The sequence below is a fragment of the Dendrobates tinctorius genome, unplaced genomic scaffold (genome assembly GCF_039654945.1).
Source record: "Dendrobates tinctorius isolate UK_male_01 unplaced genomic scaffold, ASM3965494v1 ptg000039l, whole genome shotgun sequence".
Lineage (NCBI taxonomy): Eukaryota > Metazoa > Chordata > Amphibia > Anura > Dendrobatidae > Dendrobates > Dendrobates tinctorius.
Genome location: NW_027361707.1, coordinates 61,074,241 through 61,098,767, shown reverse-complemented (window position 1 = coordinate 61,098,767; position 24,527 = coordinate 61,074,241). Strand labels below are relative to the sequence as shown.

At 39.8% G+C, this 24,527-nt stretch overlaps 1 protein-coding gene across 5 annotated transcripts in view; it reads right to left on the bottom strand.

Moving 5' to 3' along the window:
* The window catches only part of PCDH7 (protocadherin 7), a 1,192,777-nt gene that overhangs the window by 1,147,434 nt on the left and 20,816 nt on the right, over nt 1–24,527 (bottom strand). Inside the window, exon 2 of one of the 5 annotated variants that reach the window (XM_073574720.1) lies at nt 20,254–20,315. The exons of the other annotated variants lie outside the window; for them this stretch is intronic. Coding sequence (XP_073430821.1) covers nt 20,298–20,315 — 18 coding nt within the window. The 3' untranslated portion in view covers nt 20,254–20,297. The remainder of the gene's footprint in view (nt 1–20,253; nt 20,316–24,527) is intronic. 5 annotated transcript variants of the gene reach the window in all.

Sequence of the window (24,527 nt, the reverse complement as noted above, 5' to 3'; positions counted from 1 at the left end):
ATGAATGAGGAATTGCAAAATGATATGAAAATTATAAACACCTGAAAAAAAAAGAACAAAAAAAAGACCTATGCTCTCGTAGATAGTATTGGAATTTCCAGCATCATTAAAGGTAAAATGTACTGCTTAGAGCAAATGAAAAGATGCCTATCCATGTATTTGCCTGTCATTAGGTTACACAGGGCACCGAGCTGCAGATAAATTATAATTACTGGCAGCAGATAGAACAATTTAGGCTAACAATAATAAAGGACTGCACTGCGACTGTCAGCACATGAAGAAATGATGTCGAGAAAACAGATTTAACCATTATTAGTCTACTAGATCTACAGGGTGGGCCATTTATATGGATACACCTAAATAAAATGGGAATGGTTGGTGATATCAACTTCCTGTTTGTAGCACATTAGTATATGGGAGAAGGAAAACTTTTAAAAGATGGGTGGTGACCATGGTGGCCATTTTGAAGTTGACCATTTTGGATCCAACTTTATAAATGGCCCACCCAGGTGTATCCATATAAATGCCCCACCCTGTATATATGTATAAATTAGTGATGAGCAAATGTGCTGGGTTTATGCTCTGGTGATAACCGAGTGACTTCAGCGTGCTCGAATAATATGTTCCAGTCCCCATGTTCCACAACACATGAAGGAATTGCCTGTTTGTTAGCTAATCCCTGCATGTGTTGTGGATGTTGAACAGCCACGAGACTTGTAGACACGGGGACTCGAACATATTATTCAAGCACACCGATGTCACTAAGTTAGCACCTGAGCATGGCGGATAACACCTTATCTAAGCAAGTTCAGTCACTATATATATATATATAGTAACATATCATACAAGAAAAAAAATAAGTAAAAAGACACTTTTCAAAAATCTACACTGGAAATTCCAAACTTTTGTTTTCCACAATTTTTCAAATGCTACAAGTATATATGATAAAGTTGAGCAAAAAGATCTCCAGGACCTAGATCCAGAACCTATGTTACTACTCCATGGCATCTGTACCAGGACTGATGCCAAGCAGTGTGAACAGTTCTCTTAGGTCCCTGTACAATTGCGATTGTGATTGTTCAAACCTACTCAGATGGTGGCTTCTTGAGCGCCTCTTGTGATTAATAGACCCCCGGGAGATTATGATATTGGGTGAGGTCTAGTCAATGTCATGTCATTCATCGCGTCACAACATTTTGTCATCATGGAGGGACTAATAATGTCAAGAAGTTCCTAGGATGCCGGCATTCAACGTTCGGACTGCCCCGGTCCAGCTGCCATGGACTACCAATCTGAGTCCTGCAAATCTTTTTTAGTCAACTTTAATATATATCGTTAGTTAGGTTGGTATATATGGACACTTATAGTTCATTAGTTGTATATACTTAAAAATAACACCCAGAATTTAGTTAGCATAATTGACATGCCCTAAGAGAGAAAATTTATACCTCAAGGGATGATGACTTCTAAATTTGGATAGAAGGATCACTAACCTTTTGACTGGTAAACTAGGTATATTTTGAACAAACAAATGGAAAAAAAAACTATAAGGGTATGTGCACACACTGCGGATTCTGCTGCGGTTCCGCAGCGTTTTTGGCCGCTGCGGACCCGCAGCAGTTTTAGCTGCGGTGTACAGTACCATTCAAATGAATGGTACAAAAAAACCGCTGTGTAGACGTTGCGGAAAAATCCGCGCGGATTTGCTGCGGTTTTGAAACCGCAGAAAGAATTGACATGTCAATTCTTTCTGCGGAATCCGCAGCGGGTTCCTATCTCCACCATTGTGGAGATGGTGAAGCCGCAGGACCAAACCGCAGGCAAAACCGCAGATAATCCGCAGGTCTTTTGATCTGCGGATTATCTGCAGTTTTTGCAAAATCCGTGCGGATTAATCCACAGCGGATTCCGCAGCGTCTGCACACACCCTAACAGTTGACCAAACTGAATTTTTATTAAAAAGATTTTGGGGCTATAAAAATTTAAATTATTTGTAAGCTTTATAGCAGGTGCAGATGGACGTAGATTCTTTCATTTGAGGGAATCGGACCGATTATGCTGATGACACTCTGATCAGAGTATGATCATAGTGTGCTCCAATTCTCTTGAATGAGAAGATGGGGATAAAATGTCTCCATCTTCTCCATTCTGTGAAGCCCAAAAATTGGACTGTACTCAGATGTAGACTTCCACATACCAATTGATTTGCATGGTCGAGTGCGATCCGAACATCAGATCAAACTGGAACATGCTGCAATTTTTTCCTCAGACCAACTTAGTCTGAACAAAAAATTGGACTTGCATGCAGCCTCATAGAATAACATTGGTCTGAGTGTGATCTGATTTTTTGTCAGACCTCACTCAGAGTGAAAGTATAGTGGAGGGAGCGAGCCCTTAGGGTGTGTGCAGACGCTGCGGAATCCGCTGCGGATTAATCCGCACGGATTTTGCAAAAACTGCAGATAATCCACAGGTCAAAAGACCTGCGGATTATCTGCGGTTTTGCCTGCGGTTTGGTCCTGCGGATTCACCATCTCCACAATGGTGGAGATAGGAACCCGCTGCGGATTCCGCAGAAAGAATTGACATACCATTCATTTGAATGGTACTGTACACCGCAGCTAAAACTGCTGCGGGTCCGCAGCGGCCAAAAACGCTGCGGAACCGCAGCGGAATCCGCAGCGTGTGCACATACCCTTACAGCTATGACAAAAGGCTACGTTCCCACCTGCGTTCAGCACCAGTGCACCAGGAGCTTGGTCATGTATTATCTTTCTTTTTGCGAATAGTGCAGTCGGGATGTGCCATGAGACCCATCCGGTGCACCACTATGAACTGTATTATGAACAGGTGTGAAAAGAGCATTATAATGTTACAGTTTTTTGTATCTTGTTTGGAAAAATTAGTGAGAAAATGTGAGGCTTTTGTATCATGCAGATATTCTATATTTTTCTGATGCATATTATATTATGCTCAGTATAATCATTGAGTTGTCAGAGGACTAATCGAGTGATCATACATTTCATAGGAGAGAATATGGGGGTAATAATCTGGATGATGTTTCATCACATATACTAAGGAACTTGTAGCATAAGAAAGAATCGCTCGGTAAGGGAGTCTTCACACATTGCGGCCACGATACAGTTTACGGCAAAAATTAAATACTTGAATTCTTGACAAAACCACATTGTTTGCCACCTGTGGACATGATCGAATACAGCACCCTTATCATCATAGTCATTGGTTCTCTATGAGCCCGCAAACAGACTTTGTGCACTGGTCTATACAATGTACATGAATTTTAAAGGGGTCGTCTTGTCCACTATCTGGACAATCTCTTTTAAATTAAATAGTCCCCTTTTAAAATAAAAACATAAAATTATCACCATCCGTACCGGCACCAATCCGGGGATACTGGCGCCGGGTTATACCACATGGGCCCTGCAGCTAATTAGTGGCTGCTATTGCCTGCTGATCTATCACTTCTGCTTCATGCCTTTGGACTAACCTTGGACTAGCAGAAGTAGTAAGCGCACAGCAGCCCAGTGGCGTCTGCAGATTGGCTGCAGGAATCATGTGGCCTAACAATATCACATGAGCCCCGAGAGACCTAGTGCCAATATCACTGAAGTAGCGCTGGTGCAAGACATAAGTGCTTTGGGGACTATTTCATTTAAAAAGTGGTTCCCGGGATGTGGACCTCTGTACAGGGGCTACATACAGTTGTGAATATAGCTCATCCTTGGCACGAAAGTCATTGTATACCCGGTGCATGAGCAGCTTTGTCATTCTGATATACTATATAACAAGTAGCAAACGTGGCAACAAAAGTGGTCAAGAGTGACATTGAGTGATGGACAGGACGTGACAATCAGTGCTGAAAATCATCGCACATGTAACATATTAGTGCAGCATTTGGTCTGACTTTTATTCATCTTTTCTTCCATCGAAACTTACACTGGACATTCACATTACTTTCTAAATCAGTGGGACGTTTGATGCCGAGTCATGAAGCCTAGAGAATTCACTATGTGCCCATGTTAGATTGTACAGCCAGCAGGATGGAAACGTGTGCACATGAGTGAACGAGAGAATATGGCATATACTGCAGTACTAGTCACAATATGGCCTCAGGTTAAGATTTGTTTCTCTTTTCCAGGGTCATAATGATTATTATTATTACATTCAGCTTATAATGGAACTGAGTGTGCTTATCTGAAGTGGTTATGATTGGCTGCATGTATGCACATATGACAGGTCTACAACATGTATCATACTACTCTCCATCTCTACTACATGTACTGCTCTATACCTGTTCTACATGTACTGTTCTCCGCCTTTATTACTGTACATGTAATGCTCTCCACCTGTACTACCTGTAATGCGCTCTACCTGTATTACATGTACTGCTCTCCACCTGTACTACATGTAGTGCTCTCCATCTCTACTACATGTACTGCTCTCTACCTGTACTACATGTACTGCTCTCCACCTGTACTACATGTAATGCTTTCCAACTGTACTACATGTACTACTCTCCACCTGTACAGCATGTACTGCTCTACACTTATACTACATGTAGTGCTCTCCACCTGGACTGCATGTACTACACTCCACCTGTACTACATGTTCTGCTTTCCACTTATACTGCATGCACTACTCTCCACCTGTACAGCATGTACTGCTCTCCACCTGTACTGCATGTACTTCACTCCACTTGTACTACATGTTCTGCTTTCCACTTATACTGCATGCACTCCTCTCCACCTGTACAGCATGTACTGCACTTCACCAGTACTACATACACTGCTCTCCACCTGTACTGCATGTACTACACTCCACCTGTACTGCATGTTCTGCTTTCCACCTGTACTGCATGTACTACTCTACACCTGTACTACATGTACTGCTCTCCACCTCTACTACATGTACTACTCTCCACCTGTACTACATGTAATGCTCTCCACCTGCACTGCATGTACTGCTCTCCACCTGTACTACATGTACTGCTCTCCACCTGTCCTACATGTATTGCTCTCTAGCTGTACTGCTCTCCACCTATATTACATATACTATGCTCCACATGTACTGCATGTACTGCTCTACACCTGTACTGAATCCTGCTTTAAGCAGGGGGTTGGACCAGATGGCCGAGGAGGTCCCTTCCAACTCTACAATTCTATGATTCTATGAATGTACTGCTCTACACCTGTGCTACATGTACTGTTCTCCACCTGCACTATATGTACTGCTCTCCACCTGTACTGCTCTCCACCTGTACTACTTGTACTGTTCTCCACCTGTATTACATGTAGTGATCTCCACCTGTACTACATGTACTGCTCTCCACCTGTACTACATGTACTGCTCTCTACCTGCACTACATGTACTGCTCTCCACCTGTACTACATGTACTGCTCTCCAACTGTACTACATGTACTGCTCTCTACCTGTACTACATGTACTGCTCTCCACCTGTACTACATGTACTGCTCTCTACCTGTACTACATGTACTGCTCTCCACCTGTACTACATGTACTGCTCTCCACCTGTACTACATGTACTGCTCTCTACATGTACTGCATGTACTGCTCTCCACCTGTCCTACATGTACTGCTCTCCACCTGTACTACATGTACTGCTCTCCACCTGCCCTACATGTACTGCTCTCCACCTGTACAGCTCTCCACCTGTACTACTTCTACTATTCTCCACCTGCACTACATGTACTATTCTTCTGTCTACCTGTACAGTTATTGTACTGCTCACTTACCGTAGTACATGTATCATACAGTTCTCTACTTGTACTATATCTGTGGTACTGCTCGCTACATGCATTATATGTATTGCATTAGTCTCTACCTATACTACATGTAATGTACTGCTCTTTTCCTGTATTACATGTATTGTAGTGCTCCTTACTTGTACTACATGTAATATTCTGCATTATAACTGTGCCATGTTAATTTTACTCTATAGTGCATGTACTTTACTTGACCCTGAAGAAGCTTCAGCTCTTAGCAAAGAAAGTGATTCCCCAAAACTTCCAGCAGCTCTTCTTGACTTTTATACCTATTGGCCCAGATTCTCAATGACCAGTGTTTTTCACGTTGGTCTTGATGAGCAGGACAGGGTGAAGTGCGAAGTGCCAGAATCATTAAGAAGTGCATTCCTCAGAGTGAATTAAGCAAGGTGCAAAGTGACATGTTCCTCCGAGTGCACCTCACAATAAATCTTACTCCAGTCATGGACTGGAGTATGATTGATAGCATAAAGAACACCAACACTTATCATGAGTGAGTCATGCCCAATGTCCTACTCCAGCTCTGCTTCTTGGGCAAAAATTGTGTAAAAACACAAAAAGTTGTAAAGTTTTTGTACAGCCTCACATTGCTCAAAAACTATGTGACTTTTCAAAACTTTTAAGCCAGTCTTGCTTTATTTTTATTTTTGGGTCATTTTTGGGGGCTTATGCATACATTTTCAAGTCTATTGGGGTGTCTGGGAATACTTATATCAGGTATATCTTTTGTCTTTCCTGATTTATGTAAAAATGAATAAATATCTTTATAAAATATAGATATGCCGTGAAGTGATTACAATACTATGGCATAATATCAATTTACCCTAATCAGCAGTGAACCATCTAGACCTAAATAATGCAAGTTGATCGCTTTCATATTTATGATCGCTACAAGACAAAGCACATATCATAAACCAACCACAAAAGCATATAAATAATGAACTGTCCATCTATGAAACAGTTTAACACGGCTTATCAATAATTCACTGCTGTGCAAACTTTCATCATTTTAATGTTTTGAGTGGGGCTTTATTGTGCTTGTGTCTTTTATTGATGAAAAAGTGTTTATTTTGACGCTGCGGTATGTCCGTGCTGTACTTTTATGACATCTGGCTGGTGCTTTCCACACCCTAATAAATAATGTAATGTGGAGCTTAGCAGAAAGCAAACAGAGCTTACAATTTCCAAATGTTAGTACAAAATTTATATGATGGCGGTAAAATTTATGTGACCTTATACTCTAAGGATGGCATGCATCATCTTTACCGCTGATAACGTTTACATTTCCAGTATGCAAATAAAGGAATTTAAGCATCAGTTGCCATTTTAAATTCCATTTTATGTTTCTCTTTTAGAGCACAGGGGAAATTTAATATATAAATGTATAAATTTAGCTGAAATACATACAGTAAGCATTAGACTTGATATAGATATGCTCGGTGTTAAGATTCAGCCCCTAAGGCTGAAGATTAGAGGTTGGGCGGCTCTAGGGGTATTTTACATAATTTAAAAGTTCTGTTAAAAAGATGATAAATCTTAATTCCAGAGGTATGCCCCTTACTAGGCTACTTACTTTAGTTTTACTGCAATCCCCATTTTATCTGCTTCAGTTTTGTTAGTCTTCTCACTGATCAGCACTGTCTAGCCTTGCCCAATAGATTGACAGCTTTCTGCACACACTGTGCATAGGCAGAAAGATGCCGATGGGTGGTAGAGCTTGAGGCTAGCTTGAGCTCATGAATATCACAGACTACATAACTGGAGGTCATCCCTGAGAGGACTAGCAGAGCTGCAGCAGATAAAATAGCGATTTACCAAAAGAAGCAAGAAGCCCTGTAAGTCACTCAGTGATAGAATCAATCTCTTCCCACTGGTTACGTTCCTCTCAGATGGTGAATCATAACATTAATTACAAGCTCCCTTTAAGCTGGCCATACACATTGAATAGCTTTTGGTGGATGCCATGCCACCCACAGACATTTTTGGCTTTGCCAAGCTTGCATGTGTTCTGAATGTGAAGAAGAGATTAAGTGCCTCCATAAACCTCTGGTGGTGACTTCTCTCTCCTGAGACCAAAAGGATTGGGCATAATGGAATCCAACTGACTGATCCTTGTTTCCTACAACATGGAAAGATGGGTGACAGCCATATACATTAGGACATTTGGTCAACATTAATCTGATGTGCATGATCACCTCTATGTTGTCTTCATACACTAGACTAAGGTCAGCGAGGTCTTACAATATAGATAGGATCTAAATATATAAATTACTTCTTTAGAGAGGAAGATGACTTGAACTCTAGCGCCACCTATTGGAAGTAGCAATCATAAAAGTCAATACCAACCCTTGCCAAGTGACCTAGGATAAAAGCAAAACCAGAATCGAAAATTGCATACAGTGTTTCAGGGTGTTGCCCCTCGTCAGTGCAAGGTGTGAGATCTGATGTGGCTGATTGAGAGGCATAAGACTTGGATCTAAGGGCAGGCTTGGACTGGCCCACAGACGAACAGGAGAATCCTGCAGTGGACCCATGTGCAAGAATGGGCCACCACCCTCTTATACGAGCAGTACTTGGCACTATATACGTGTACAGACAAAGGCGACATCTTATTCATTTATCAATCTACCCAGTTCCATGTAATATAAATTTGTGATTTTGGATAATGTCACATTTGCATGTAGCTGAAAAGTGGGGCCCTGGAGTTGGTTACTGGTGGGCCTTATGCACCCCAGTTTGGAAATGGGGTAACGTTTCCCATTGTGGAGAGTGACATGCCTGGTGTGTCAGTGTAAGGAGGCTTATACGCCATGCAATGCTCAGGTGGCATTAGAGTTTAAGTCCTCTACCCCTCTGAAGAGGCAATTTGCACATTCGTTAAAACAGACGTTCAGCCAACAGTTATTATATGTTCATGGTGGGGTTGTCTGTTCCAAATCGATAAGTATGCAGTCACTCTGAAGGGTAGGTATGAGTTATACACACTCCCGGCCAGTGGGTGCGGCCTCGCTCTCCACATACTTGTATGGAGTAAGGCTGAGCTCTCTAGTCGGCCATGCCCACTAGATGGCTGCATCACTAGTTGGGACGCGGCCTTGGCTTAATACAAGTTTAAGGAGTGATGCCGTGTCCACTGGTTGGGAGTATGTATCACTCATACATACGGGTCAGAAACCGGCGAATCCCCGCAGCACACAGTAGGTCCGCTGTGGGGATTCATAAGTCTGCAGTCACATAGAGTGCCTACAGACTTATCGATTGGACTGGACAACCCATTTAAGGCTCGTGGAATGTTTGACATTTAATGTTCAATTAAGTCAAGTAGAATATACAGGGGGAAAGTTGAAGGCTAAGATGAAAATTCAGAATCATACTACGTATCTCATGAGTGTTGGTAGATTGTGAAGGTACCTGTGCTACCATGGTGCACTGGCAGTGTAGGGAAGATAGATATAATTTAATGTGCTGATCAATGGCATCAAGGGAAAGACTCAGGGGCTACGTGCCTGTGCTACCACAAATGTAATTGTTACATTCTAACAAGATCTCATTTAGGTAGCAAAATGTTCACAATGAACCATAGGTTGTGTGTGTACAGTGAAGACCATAAGTCGCACATTACCATTAATCCTCATTCTTCTAGTCCTTCAGTAATGATAGTTAAACTTTTACTCTAGCTACAGAATTCATTTTTTTTTCTTCATTTTAAAATATAAAAGAATATTATGTCGAAAAAAATAATGAGCATGGATGGCATGTACTTTTAGCCTTTCTGTAAGGATATTTCATATAGGCAATTAAATTCTAAGCTTAGATAGCATATAGCTATGTACAAAATGGATTTCACTTCATTTGTATTAATGTTCATTTTAATGAATCTGTAAAGAGCGGTTAATAAGTAAATTACAATTCCTCAAGGAATTTAACACTGTGGAAATGCACTGGACGAAAACCACAAGTAAGAAGGATCTATAAACCCTACCGAAATAGAACAGCTTTTGTTTCAGGTTTTTGATCTTCATACTGAATTGTAAGTGATCTTATCCTCTAAGGGGAAAAAGACGGAAGATAAGCAGCTATGGCTATGGTGGATCCTAAAGAGGGTAAGCTCGGAATTTGCTTTCATCAGTATGTGACTTGGTGGAATAGCAGGGGAGGGATACAAAAAGTCTTCGACAGAGAGAGAACGCACAATGAAAAAAGGAAATATCTTCTCTGAAAATTAGCGAGGCGCGCATGAAAAATAGTTAATAGCGACTCCAATCTATTGTTGCATTCCATAACATTGGCAAGAGACGGTCTAAGCAGTGGCTTTATCGAGACTATTATTCAGTAATGTCATCCCAAGTCTTCAAAAGGTTCTTCAATCTTCCCAGTCTGCCATGTTATTAGCGGATGCGTACCGCCGAGCGAGCGGACAGGCAATTGTGCAAGCAATTACGGCACAGAATTATGAAGCCGTATATGTGTCAGATGATCAGTAGAATAATTCTTCAGGTGATGTCTTCTTTAAAAAAGAAAAAAAATCTTAGTAATTCTAGAAACTCAAAAAATTTAAGCAAAGTCACCGAAGATTGCTTATAATAATAACTCATCATTCGGTTCTAATAATAAAAAAAGGGAACAACAAAACAGCACTAGTGTTTGCTCCGATGATCTGAGAATCATCTTACCAGTAAAAAGTTGACAGGAGCACCAAATTGCTCATCAAATGGTATAAATTGCCTCTATTATCCCTACATGAGTATTGGCACTGTGGGGGAATCTGATGTCAAATGGCTTTGCTGGATGGAATAACATACTAGCTGAATCCAACAGATTTGGATCTGTGCAGAAAATATTATAAAAAGAAAGCTAAAATTTAAAGGGCAAAGGGTTTTCAAAATTATTCAAAAAAATAACAAAATATATTTATCTGATTACATTTCATTTTACTTATTATATTTATTTTTTAAAATTTTAAAAAATACAAATAAATAATTTATTTCTCTAGCGTTTAAAAATTTGACGTTAACGTATTTCCGGTTCTTCCTCCTGGGTTGCAAGTGGTTTGACGTTTCAGAAATGTTTCAATTTTTCTTATGCAAATTTTTGAATCCAAAAGTGCCTATTAAGAATTTTTTTTTGGAGAAAGTGTCATCTTAAAAAAAATTAATTATTCCTCATTATCCATTTTTTTTTTTTAAATATCTCATGTTACAAGAGAAAAGGAAACGAGGGTTAACAGCTTTACATAGTGAGATTATTCTACACCAGGAATGTCTAAAAATGTGAGAACTGAGTACTATGACATGCCGTCTCCTACAGGCACTCGCATTGCAGATAAGTCACTACATGATTTTAAAATTGTTTATAGACAGAAAGTTAAGAAGAATGCAGAAGTAAATGGGAGAAAGTCTCTAGTCACACGACGAATATTCACTTTCAGAGCCAGCTTGGACAGGTGTTGCAGGAAGATTGATTTGAACTAATTGCCTAATGGTTTTCCACAGGTACGTGCACACGATATCTTTTTTTAGGTAGTCCACCTCAAGAACCCGCCTGAAAAAGCGCTAAAGAAACAATCAAAAGAGTACGTCAAAATGACCAGCCATCATGTATCTTCAGTCTTTTGAGCTACTTTTAACCACTTTAGGTTTCTAAAGCCACAAAGCAGCTAAAATAACTGACCTGACCCTTCTTCAGGTGGCTTCTGCTTTGAAGTCGCTCACTATTTATACATACAATTGTAAAATAAAAATTGCTTGAGAGCAAGCCTTCAAAAAAAAAAAATTGAAAAAGACGTAAAATAAGACGTTTAATAAAAAAACTCTGCGTCTTCCGCTTGAAAAACTTGATGAGTACGCTGGAATATAAAAGACATCGTGTGCACCTACCCTTTGACTGCAACTCTGTAAATTGATTGCATTGCCTAGCATTGCTTCAGTGAACGGTCAACACCCTCTGACAAAGCTGGGTGAAACATTATCATTATGTAACTTATTTATAACAATTATGTTCAGCTCATGAATATGTATCCCACTGTGATTGAAATCTGATTCATTCATGCACAAAAGCAAATACATTCCATAACCTTGGTATGTTTTCTAGCCCTCCGTAGAGTTACTCTGATTTTTGAAGTTTCTTTTGATATTATTTTTTTTTCCAATACTAATAAATAAATTATTAATAATAATTTATTTGTGAGACATGTTGCAGCACTACTTTCTTCTGTGGTAGAATTATTAACCAATATTTTTGTGATTTTTAAATACATGTTAAACAAAATGTCAGGGAACCTGGCTCCACAGAGCCTCTCCACTCACCATGTGGTTTCTCTTCACTGAGGTTTATTTCCTTCCTTCTGCACTCCTTTATGCTTCTTTTAAAGCATGGAAGTTCCATCTGGCTTAGGGGGACATGACTGATCTCTGCAGGAATATAACCCTGCTGTGTCCTGCAGAGATCTGGATTCACCACCGATCCCAAGTGAACAGGCTCTACATATGGCAACTCCTCCCACCAACCCTTACCAGAACGTAAGTTCCTAGCCTGTTTAACCAGCTAGTGTTCTGTTGGTGCTCTGTGTGTTTATTCTGCTTCCCATTACTGACCTAGCCTGCCTACCCATCCTGTCTGACTTCTCCATTCCTGACCTCAGCTAAGTATCCTGAACCTGTGCTGCCTGCCCTGACCTCAGTCTGTCTGACCTCATTGTTGTCTTTGCCCTCCTGTATCACTAGCACATGCCTCTAACAGTCCGGTGAGGTGCTGCATTCCACAGGACTGCCCGCAGTGTTACTTGGTGTCTACCAGCAGCCCTTTCTAGCCTCACCACTAGAGGTTTTAGTGAAGATTTGGTAGACACCTATTTTCTCCCCTCCAGGATAAGCCCGGCCTGTGGCATAGTGGGCCCACATCCATCGGCATTACACCCGTCCCCCAGCATAATTCAATACTGCATTGGTCTCATAAGTCACACTTGGTTCTTCATTCTGTTGAAAGGTATTGTTTTTACCTTTTCACTTTTTACAATTTAAAACAGTATGCAACAGGATTCCGGGTTCTGGATCCATCTTGATTCTATTTTTGAACAGTACAGAAAAAAGGGAACAAGTATCCTATTTGTGCCCCATTGCATCCCATCTTCGCATATATTCAGAATCAAGTTTTTGTCTTGGTTTCTATCATTTTATCTGAAAAAAAATAAAACAGCACAGCGTGGTATACTAATTTGTTTCTATTAAAAATTACAGAGGGGACCTCCAACACAGATATGAACACAGTCTTTAAAGAGGCATTCCCATCTCATTTTTATGAAGTGGTTTGATATTTCAGAAATATATACTTTGCGTATTCACAGTATATGCCATAGAAATATAGTAAATGCAGATCACATTGAAGGAACCAGCATCAATCTGAAACATGGCGCCACATTGTCTTCTGCGGTCAGCGGAGAGGTAGTTAGAATCCTAACACAAATTAATTGGAATTTTGACTACCTCTCCACTGACAACAATGAATACCATGGCATCATTCTCAAGCTCTCTAGCAGTGGGACCTGCATCTACTATCCATTTATGGCATATACTGTAGATGACAAAAATATTCAATATGAGAATACCCCATAAATGGTGAATCTGCCTTAAATAGAAACAATACCTTTCAAAAGGATAGAAAAATATGAGGTGAGCCTAACCAACAGAGCTCCAGTGCAAAAATTGTCCATGCATTGTGACCAACTAGAGAGTCAAGACCCAATCGTGTGTCATAAGACTTGCTCCGATCTATTGACATGCCCTGCAGTAGAGTTCCCCAACCTTTTGAGAATCACAAGCCCTATTCAAATATGTTGAGCACAGATAAACACTACTAAGAAAAACCTAATAAAGATATAATTAAGTGCATTATCTCACCCTTGCTATAGTGGCCACCGATTGTTCTGACCTAGCATTAAGTATTGATAAAGCTATGTGCCCCAGTTACTTCCTATGTAAAATAGTATTAGGCGCCACAAGCTCAGGAGATTCATGCAGGGTGCATACTGCAGTAAAGGTATGATTCTAGTCTGTAGGAATTTAACACTTTTCTGAATATTATGACCTATGTGACAGTTAAAGATTTTTACATAGATATTCAGACTTAGAAATGGTCATCAATATCTGATGGGTGGAGATACCACACTTGGAGTCGTCGCTGATCAGCTATCCTTAGTGCAGAACTGAATCGGGTCTCTGTACTTCTCAGCCCTTATCCACATGTACATCACTTGACAAATGGTAAGCTTTTAAAACTAGAGTTTAGGACCGTCCTGAGTAGGGTCACCGTGACGTGGTGGGATGGCTTTTACATTTTTTTATCTAAATTATGTTAACTAAGAACCCTATATTATTTTCATGCACTATTGCCATTTATTTATTTACTGCAAGGTATTTGCTTATTATAGTTTTATCTTGGGTTTTGAATCAATAGGGGAAGATGTGCAGAACCTGGCTGTGGCCACTATGCCACTGACTGAGCTGTTCTGTGCAGCTCCTCAACTAAGCATTGTCATCTGCTGCCAGCACCAGGAACAGCTGATAGCCATGCGTAGTGAGTGTAGAACCCCGCACAGATCAGGTAATCAAGACCTATCCTGAGGCTAAGCCATTAGTGTAAAAGTCCAGGACCACCCCTTTAATAGAAACTAACCAGAACAATGAAAACAGATGTATTGAGAATAAATGACTGGCTATCCAGGTGTTCCCACTCTGCCAGTGCAGCAATCTATAATCTTACAGCTAATGCTCCATAATTATAACAGATGGAAAGTATTCTCACTTTTCTTTCTATTTAGAATAGGACGTTGAGACAAAAATGGGCAAAAGCCAAAAATAAAGGGTAGTTGAAGTCAACATGACCTGAACAGTTATTATCAATTATAGTATAAGATTACAGAGAAAAGGAGAAAAATAAACATCAAAACGGCAGATCTGTTCTAGCCTGGGATTGTGCACTATGGTACAATGAACTTGTCATTTGGACAGGTTTATGTGCATCCTATGAAACCATGAAACCGACCATTTTAGCCATAAACATAAGTTTGCTTTTGGCAACAAATTTGCTCGTCTGAATTTCTTCCATTGATTCATTAATTTGGCCATTGCAAATGGTCGTCCATCACTTATCTGCCACCAAAATGGCGGGAGATAAGTTATGGACTTAAACTCATTCTAAAAAAAAGTGCAAGTACAAACTTCTTTGCTCCAATAGGCCAATTTAGGGGGCCTAATAGTTCAATCTGCTGAGGGAAAATAAGTTTCCTTTATATACATTGATGATTTCGATCTAGTGGAGCTGTGATGTTTCTGTGCCATGGGAGAATATACTGTCCTAAGGCTCATCTGTCATTGTTTAATTGCTCCGTACAACCTCATTGACACCGATAAGTTTCTCTGAAATCTTACTGTACCTCTGGATGCTTCTTATTTTATATAAAGGCTTACAGAAATTTTTTACATTGTTGTTTTTTTATGATCCAACAGAAAAAAGCAAGAACTATGGAACACTATAATACTAAATATTGTGGTGGCATATTAAAGGGAACCTGTCACTTAGAATGTGCACAGTAACCTACAGACAGTGTCAGGTCAGCGCTGTTCTACTGATTACAATGATACCTTGGTTGAGGAAATCCATCTTGTGGTTGTTGTTCAACCTGTATTTGCAGCTTTCAGTTAATCAGGCCTGTGGGTGGGACTATGTGGCGCTTTGCTTACATATTCATCTGTATAGCTCATGACACGTCACTGATTCTTCAGGTACCTGTCTCCTATTTTACATAAAGTAATGCATATAATATTGTTGGCTTCTAAAAATAAAAATTACATCCAGTAACATGATGCTATTTTGCGGGATGTAAATTTTTTCTCTAAGCCAACAGTATTATGCAGTATGTAAAATAGGAGGCAGGTTACTAAGGGATCATACAGCCCATACAGATGCATTTCTAAGCAGAGTACCAGATAAAGACCCCCCCTGCCCACAGGTCGCCTCGAATCACAAGAATGTCTTTAACTGAAAACTGTAAATACAGACTAAACAACAACCACAAGACAGATTTCATCAACAAAGGTTTCATTGTAATCAGTATAATGGCGCCGACCTGACAGTTTCTGTAGTTTACTTAGCAAAATCCTGCTAACAGGTTCCTTTTAAGGAATTATAAATTGACACATATGGCATGCAAAAGGGAATTATACACCCACAAAGTAATAACATATCTTAAAGGGGTTGTCCGGGCTTTTCACATAATCTCAGTAGATATCTGGGCTGCAGAATTATGACAATAAGTAATTTACTTTCTGTCACTAGTTTGCACGATTTTCCCTCCTCACTAGTTTCACTTTCCATAGATCACTGTTCAGCGTGTGTCTGGGGGAGGAGCAGCTGGGTGGTCTGCTCTCTGCAGTGAGGCTGCTAGAGGGGGAGGATTTGATACTGTGTGATGAGGGCTTCTTCATGTGGACGGGGAGGGCCTGTAGCTATGGAGGGTGGGGTTGTTGCTATAGAGGGCATGTTTGGAGTAGAATAGGAGGTTACGACCAGTTCTCATTTCAATGCTATAACACCCCCCCTTGGACGTTCTGTTCAGAATATATAGAAAACCGTGCAAACTAGTGACAGAAAGTAAATTACTTATTGTCATAATTCTGCAGCTCAGATATGTACTGAGATTATGTGAAAAGCCCAGACAACCCCTTTAAGGATATCACTTCATGGTGTGGGACTGACCTCCATGTTACCCACCAATACTTGGAATAAAGAGGCATTGATGAAGTTCCCTAGCCACCCCCATGCAGTAATACTGTTCAGCTAAGTGTACAGAAGTGCAGATATGCAGAGGAAAATTAGAAGGCAACAAAATTCTAAATAGTGTGATTGCTATACAAGGTCATTGTGTGTCCTAAAGGTCAAAGCCCCCACTGATCAAAAAGTCTTTGCATCACCTAACAATATACTATTGATTCCATGGTGCTCCGTGTGCGTCAATACAGCTATGAGGCTTTGTACAGTAACATCCTCAAACCTGTTTGTAAAGGTTTCAAAAATGCTGCAAATGTTCTTCAAGCAAGGTACAGAATGTTTAGCATGACAAATAATGCAAGATCATACCGGCTGCTGTCATTCCTATTCCGGAACATATATATACTATGATATACAGGGTGGGCCATTTATATGAATACACCTGGGTGGGCCATGTATATGGATACACCTAAATAAAATGGGAATGGTTGGTGATATCAACTTCCTGTTTGTGGCACATTAGTACATGGGAGGGGGAAAAACTTTTCATGATAGGTAGTGACCATGGCGGCCATTTTGAAGTCGGCCATTGTGGAGCCAACGTTATAAATAGCCCACCCAGGTGTTTCCATATAAAGGGCCCACCCTGTATATATAATTAAATAAAGAGTACTTGAACTTTTAATTTTTTTATAATTTGGTCCAGCATGGAAAGTTATGATTCCTTAAATGGAACCTGTTAGCCGGATTTTGCTACGTAAACTACAGACACTGTCAGGTCGGCTCTGTTATACTGATTACAATGAAACCTTGGTTGTTGTTTAATCTGTATTTACAGTTTTCAGTTAAAGAGATTAGCAGATCACTCATAGCAGGAGACAGGTGCAGATCCATCACTACCATCATATGTACTCCAAATGAGTACGTTCTGATGCCAATGCAGCTAAAGGCAGGAAAATAGACTGGATAATAGCAATTGTTTGGAATCCACCTACATGCAATATTTACTTTATATTTACTTTATTTGGGGTTTGCAGAAAAAATAGCATATGCTGGAAATGAGTAATGAAATAAAATTCAAATAAATAAATGAATTAATAAATTAACTACATTTATTGTGGATTTGTAATTTTTTTTTTTGTCAAAGGGAACCAAAGCTAAGTATAGCCATGTAGTCTGGTTATAAATAGGGAAAATAAGAATTTAAGTGCAGGTCAGTTAGGGACAGACTAGAGAAGCGCTAGATAGGAAGTAAGAGCCTAATATAGCTCCCCAGTGTGACAGTAATTCTATAACTGTATTCCTTGTCTCTACCAAACAAATAGGACCATTATTTTCTCTGGTATCAATGCATTGGATTTGTAGAAATCTATAATGCGCAGCAGTTTCTCAGCTATGATACAGTAACGATGCCTGGCAGTGGAGTCTTGTTGGAGCTCTCACAGGGAATGTCTCAAAAGCCTAATTAAAAAGTAGTGCTCTTAGTGTATGTGCGATTTATCATCCCTCAGCTAATACTATAACACTACTTACTAGATGGTAAAATAATTCAGCTCCAATAAATATGTATGCTGAGCACATTTCTTGCAAAATTAATGAAGTGCATAATGTAGTAGCATTAGACCGTGTTCACACATGTTCACCGATTACATCTGGCACATACGTGGGAAAACAATGCCCTGCAGATGTAGGCAATGACATGAGGCATACAGTCAGCCGCTGACTTATCAAACAAGTAGAACATAAGGTCTACTTTTTCTGGCGGTGACATTGCTAGCTTACTTGTTTTCATTCTAATTTAGGGGCATTATTTTACTTTTTCTCAGAGGGTTTTGTCCTGCTCCTGTGCTATCTTGATGTTTGTGGCGTTTGCAGGCTCGGACTGGCCCACAGGAGAATAGGAAAATCCTTCGGTGGGCCCCCCCCATGCAGGAATGGGCTTATAGGGTTACTCTAATAAAAAGTCTATTCTACAAATTCAGATTTTATCTGTGACACATAGCCCAGTGTACGCGGCTTTCTCCATACATTCTGATTTTTATATCTTGATTTCCAGTTGGAGTTATTTTAGTGTGTATTTGTTGCACCCTTTTACGTAATTGTGGATTATGCCAGTCTTTTGTCTTTTCGACCATTGCTAACACTCGGCACATTTTGCCCCATGTCTCCCCATAATGATTCTATAACTCCCCACAGCCCCCCTGCACCGATGCCCCCCAAAGTACCCCACAGTGCCAATAAGTAACCAGATCTAAACCACCTGATATACGTCATGAAGATACACTACTGACATTTTTTCGGCTCTTAGTAAACCATAGAAATGATAAAGTATATATCGGGATAACTTCTAGCTGTATGCGCTGGACGTAATCTACAAAATATTGTGAACGTGCCTTTAATACTAGCAAATACTAAACAAATGTAATCATATAGTTGAAAATAACAAGTAAAAAATAAAAACAATGATAGTCTTAGCAAAGAATTAAATCAAGTTTGAATATCAATGTAGCCAATAGATTGTGACCGGTTGATGGGGGAAGGGTGTTCCTTACTACCCCGAGTATCATATAAGATGTCCGACTGCACATGCTTTACTGCACAACAGTGCCCCTACAGGAAAAATGATGTTTTACAGTTTGTGTATAGTTTGACTCCATTGGTTCTCCAGAGTTAGGGAGGCCATACAAGCAACATGGCTGTTGGCCAAACTATTGGCCGACGCAGGAGCGCTCACTCGGCCGACGGTGGCTTATTTCAGAGAGGACATTGTGATCAGCATTCCAATATCGGACATGTGCGGCCGACCTCTCTCCTGGCCATCGGTCTTCTAGTGCACCCATGCACATTAGGCCACGACTAAGGACTCTTAGAGAAGAGAAACTCTTCACATCCTTTTTTTCTTTACTATTTTTTCATCTTTTGCATCATGTTCTTTACTAAAGATTTTATCATCTTTTAACCTAAATTTCTTTTGTGCTGGATTCCCATCCTCTCTTTATACTATATTATCTATGGGGGGCACTTAAAAGCTACAATGAACACAGCTCTTAACTCTAACTCAGCAAAAGTAGTCAATCCCTAAAAGTTTTAAATTTTTTTAACAATATATTGTTTTCTCTCCTCTGCTTTAGAGTTACATTATGTATGGGAAACCCTCGATTTACTGGTATCTCTCCAGCACCAATAGTTGATGTGACATTTTGCTCCCTCTTGACGTTACTGCCCCAAATTAAGATCCAGGTACACTAATGGATGGATTATTAGATAATGAAACGATTATACCAGAACATGTAGGAGTATACATTGTACTAGGTTATATACATACTTACATACATATGTCTATATATAGATGGCAGAAATATCCTGTACATGCAGAAATTGGATAGTAATATTGACTGAGATGCATACATTCATTTGCAGTTGTGGTTACATTTGCAGGACTAACATTAGAGGAGATGTTTACAGATGAGCTTACGGCAAAGCCACCAGAGACCCGAGGATCACAGCTCAAACAAAAGAGTATTTTCATTATGCAGCTGGAAATGCTAATAATGCGCAGTTATACCGGTGCCCAAGACTGGTTAAAATCATGCAGGAAAAAAAGCAAAATAGCAAGAGGCAAAATATGTTACGCCATAAAGCTTAACCCTTAAATATCTTCCTCTTAGGGACTTCTGTTACATACCAATTTTTGTCCTTCATCCAGATGATAACGCCCACATGGTGAAATCAAAACAAAAAATGGGACTGGAAAAAGAAAAGGTGAAAACGTAAAAATATGCACACAAATGAAAAAGAAAAGAAAAGTAAAAAAAAAAAAGTAATATATATTGAAATATAAAATAACAAAATAAGACAAACAAAATGGCTACAAATAAACCAGTTGTGAACAAACTCAAGGAGGCAAAGAAGTGGAACTTAGAGAGTAAGGGCTCAATCACCTTATGGCACTGTACAATGTTCATGTAAAGCACCTATGGACGTCTATAGTCCCCGAATATTCCCTGAATATTCCTCCATATGCCTCCAATGTTATACAGAAGAATACAGATGTCCATGATATGGTCACACGCAGAGCACCACATGACTGCACATAGAGTGACATAATGTCACGGTGCATGAGGCCTTGAAAGGGTCATCCGGTCACAAAATATAGATGACCAATGCACAGGATGAGTCATCTTTATTAAATGGGTGGACGACCTTACCGAACAATGATCAATAATCTATGATTTTCTACTAGCCACTGCTCTGCAGTACCCAACAGCGGCTGCGACACTTTGAATATAGGTTTGTTCGGATTGGAAGCTCAAAGTGTTTACATCCGATGGCCTCAGGAGCGAATAACGGGTCATCAAAAGTAGTAATTAGGCTACTGCTCTCAATCAATGAATATAATGAAAAATATCCTGTCGATTCTTAGATGGAAACTAATCGCCGTCTTCCATTGACTTGTACATCTCTGTATGTGAGGTTTGACATTAGGAAGGCAACATATGGACAATATGCTGGGTTATAAGGAATGTCATGAATGTTAACTCCATGATAAGTATTTCACAACCATCCCACATACCGTACACTATCTTGTATTTGTCATGTTTTATCTTCTGTCTCAAACCTACAGCTGTTCATCCACTAATGAGCATGTGTATGTATGTATCAATCAATCCATCCATTCAATCATCCATTATCTATCAATCTAATATCTATCTATCATCTATCTATTATCTGTCTATCTATTGGACACAATGGGCCAATAAAAAAATCACTTTTTACAAAATATGGTGTGTTGACTCAAGTTGCTAATTTATCTGAATGGCTTGGTATTTGCCAGGGAGGCTTGGAACTCTCATGGTTCTTGTGCTGCTCTCTTTTTTCCGTATCTATCATCTATCTATTATCTATATATCTATCTCATAACTATCTATTTATCTATGTCCATCTATCTATCTATCTATCGATCTAATTCTGTAGCTATGGACACTTTCATCTGATGACTTTCTGCTTCCCCTTAGTTAAGGACTATTTCATACCTTACATCTGGTCTTCAGCCTTGCTGACGTGTCAGTGATTGTACCCAGAAGGTTAATGAGCAGATCTCACACTGCACCATGTGCCCTGAACAGCAGAGCACACAATGACATCATGTCCAGATAACGTCTGACACAAACATTATGGTAACCGCAGAGAGTGAATATTGTGTCAATGACACAGTTTCTTCCATCAATAACAAAACCTTTATCAATAAAAGTGAAACAAACCAACAAGCTATTGGGATGAACCATGAGCACGTCGTTTTGTACTGGACACTGAAAGTCTTAAGACATGGCTACAGTCGCTGTCACTGCAACCATCCCCTAGAGATCAGGGATAGTGATGTATATTCAGCATGATCACAGCGGTTGGATGGACAATCATTCAGCCGGCAGCTGCTAGGTCAGACTGACTCAGTACCATGCCGGCTTGGCTCTGCTGATGAAGCACATATCACTGCCATATACGTAGGTAAGGTCACATCGCTATCAGCTACACAGGGATATAATCTGATTTTCTTTGAGAATAACTATAAAGAAGAAGCTTTGTTGATGATGTAGACGTCTGAACACTGCTCACCTACAGACCTAAGTGAGGCCACCCATGGGCAGGAGATGCTCTATCACTGGCATGTCCTTGGTTGCTGGCCTGGTGCTATGTTATTCCATTTTACAAATACTAACATGAGATAATGTCTGAGAAATTGAGCATTTCTGATACGTGCAAGCACGTCAGCTTACACATCCAGAATGTGTAAACCAGCCTGAAGAAGGAGCCTGGAAGTATGCAAATACATATTTTTCTGGTTAGCCAATAAAGGTATCACTCCGAGGACACTTTTGTTACTTTTGGGCATTTAAGTATTTACATATCCAGGATTAAAATCCAACCAACCAATTCTTCTCTCTTGAGATATATGTCGAAGTAGAGTTGGGAGGCCTCCATACACATCTAATGGTTGGCCAGTCCCACCAAAATTGGTGAGTTCATCCATCCAACTTTCATCGAATGTTTTTTGGGGGCATCTTTGATGGGTTTCATAGCCATCTGATTGCCAATGTTCTGCATCAATTAAAATAAATGCTCAATGTGGATACAGGATTTTGTCCAGCAGGATTTCTTCCAACAAACTGATTACATACACACGTAGGTCTATCAAAGATCAGTCCTGAGAATTCAGCATTTAAATTGATTTACAAATGAGGCTGTAGATCTGAAGCCTCTGTCACTCCAGCTCTATTCTCCACTTAGCTCTGCCTGCTCCTCCTTGACTGTCAGCTTTGCCTGTAATCTCACATCATAGAGGCTGCCTGTCTGTCAAGCAGAAGGAAGCAGTGCTGGATGGAGAACAGAGCTGGAGTGACAGAGATGTCAGATCTACAATTAGTTCTTTAGCTTCGTTTGCTTATAAATTCAAACACTAATTTCTCAGTTACAGAAGAACTGACTGACCACGTAGAGGTGTTGCTGGACTTGACTTTGTAAGATCTACATGAGCATATAAATAGTTTAGTGGAGGAAGGGTGAAATCCTGCTGCCAGATTCCATTCAAGTGGAAGGAGATAGGCTCACCACAGTTTTTTGTTTCTGTAGCCGAAGTGTCACATTTAAAATAGGTTATTCAAGTGAATTGTGCGGCCTGACATTTTTATATTTTATGTAGTGGATCTCAGATCATTATTCAGAGCTTTGTACCCAATGTTCCACAGTACAAACATTTCTTTTATTTTTATTCATATATTTTTCTACAGGTGCTATTGAAATGAATTTCTCACCAGATGTCGATAACAACCCATCCAATCGAAAAAAAAAATAAAACAATAGGTGTCCATAAATTAAGTTAAGTATAATAATGAGAAATGACACAGGGAAAAAGTATTGAACACATGAAGCAAGAGAGGTGCAAAAAGCCATGGAAAGTCATGACACCAGCTGAAATCTATCAGTAATTAGGAAGCAATCCGGCCACTTAGTGAAGAATAATATTAGCTGGTTCAACTGATAACCTATAAAAAAGTGTCTCATTATCAAGGTGTCATACAAGAAACATCTCATGATGGGTAAAGCCAATGAGCTGTCTCAAGACCTTTGCAACCTTATTGTTGCAAAACATACTGATGGCCTTGACAGAATAATTTCTAAACTACTGAAGGTTCCAGTGAACACTGTTGGGGCCATAATTCAGAAGTGAAAAGAACATAATTTCACCATAAACCCACCGTGGCCTGCTGATCCCAGCAAGATTTCAGACAGAGAAGTGAAAAGAATTATTAGAACAGTTGTCCAAGAGAAAACAACCACTTGTGGAGAGCTACAGAGAGACCTGGAATCAGCAGGTACAGTTGGTTCAAAAAAAAAACAATAAGCAATACAATCAACTTCCACGCCCTGTTTGCACGCTCACCACGCAAAATACTTTTGCTAAACAAAAAATATGTTCAAGTGATTTCAAAGTTTGCTCAAGGACATTCAGATGACTGTGAAATACTGGGAGAATATAGTCTGATCAGATGAGACCAAAATTGAACTCTGTGGATGCCATCAGTGAAGTTTGGAGATGAAAAAATAATGGGGCGGGGCTGTTTTTTCAGAATACAGCACTGGCAAATTTCATGTATTTGAAGGAAGGATGAATGGACAAATGTACTGAGACATTCATGATAAATATCTACTGTCATCTAACAGGATGATGAAGATGAAATGATGATGGACATTTCAGCAAGACAATGATCCCAAATAGCCAAGGAAAGTCTCAATTGTTTTCAGAGAAAGAAAATAAAGCTGCTAGAATGATCCAGCCATTCACCAGGCCTGAATCCTATGGAAAATTTATGGAACAAACTAAAGCTCAGAGTTCATAGAACAAGCCCACGGCACCTTCAGAATTTGAAGAGTGTTTTTGTGGAAGAAATGGTCAAAATCACA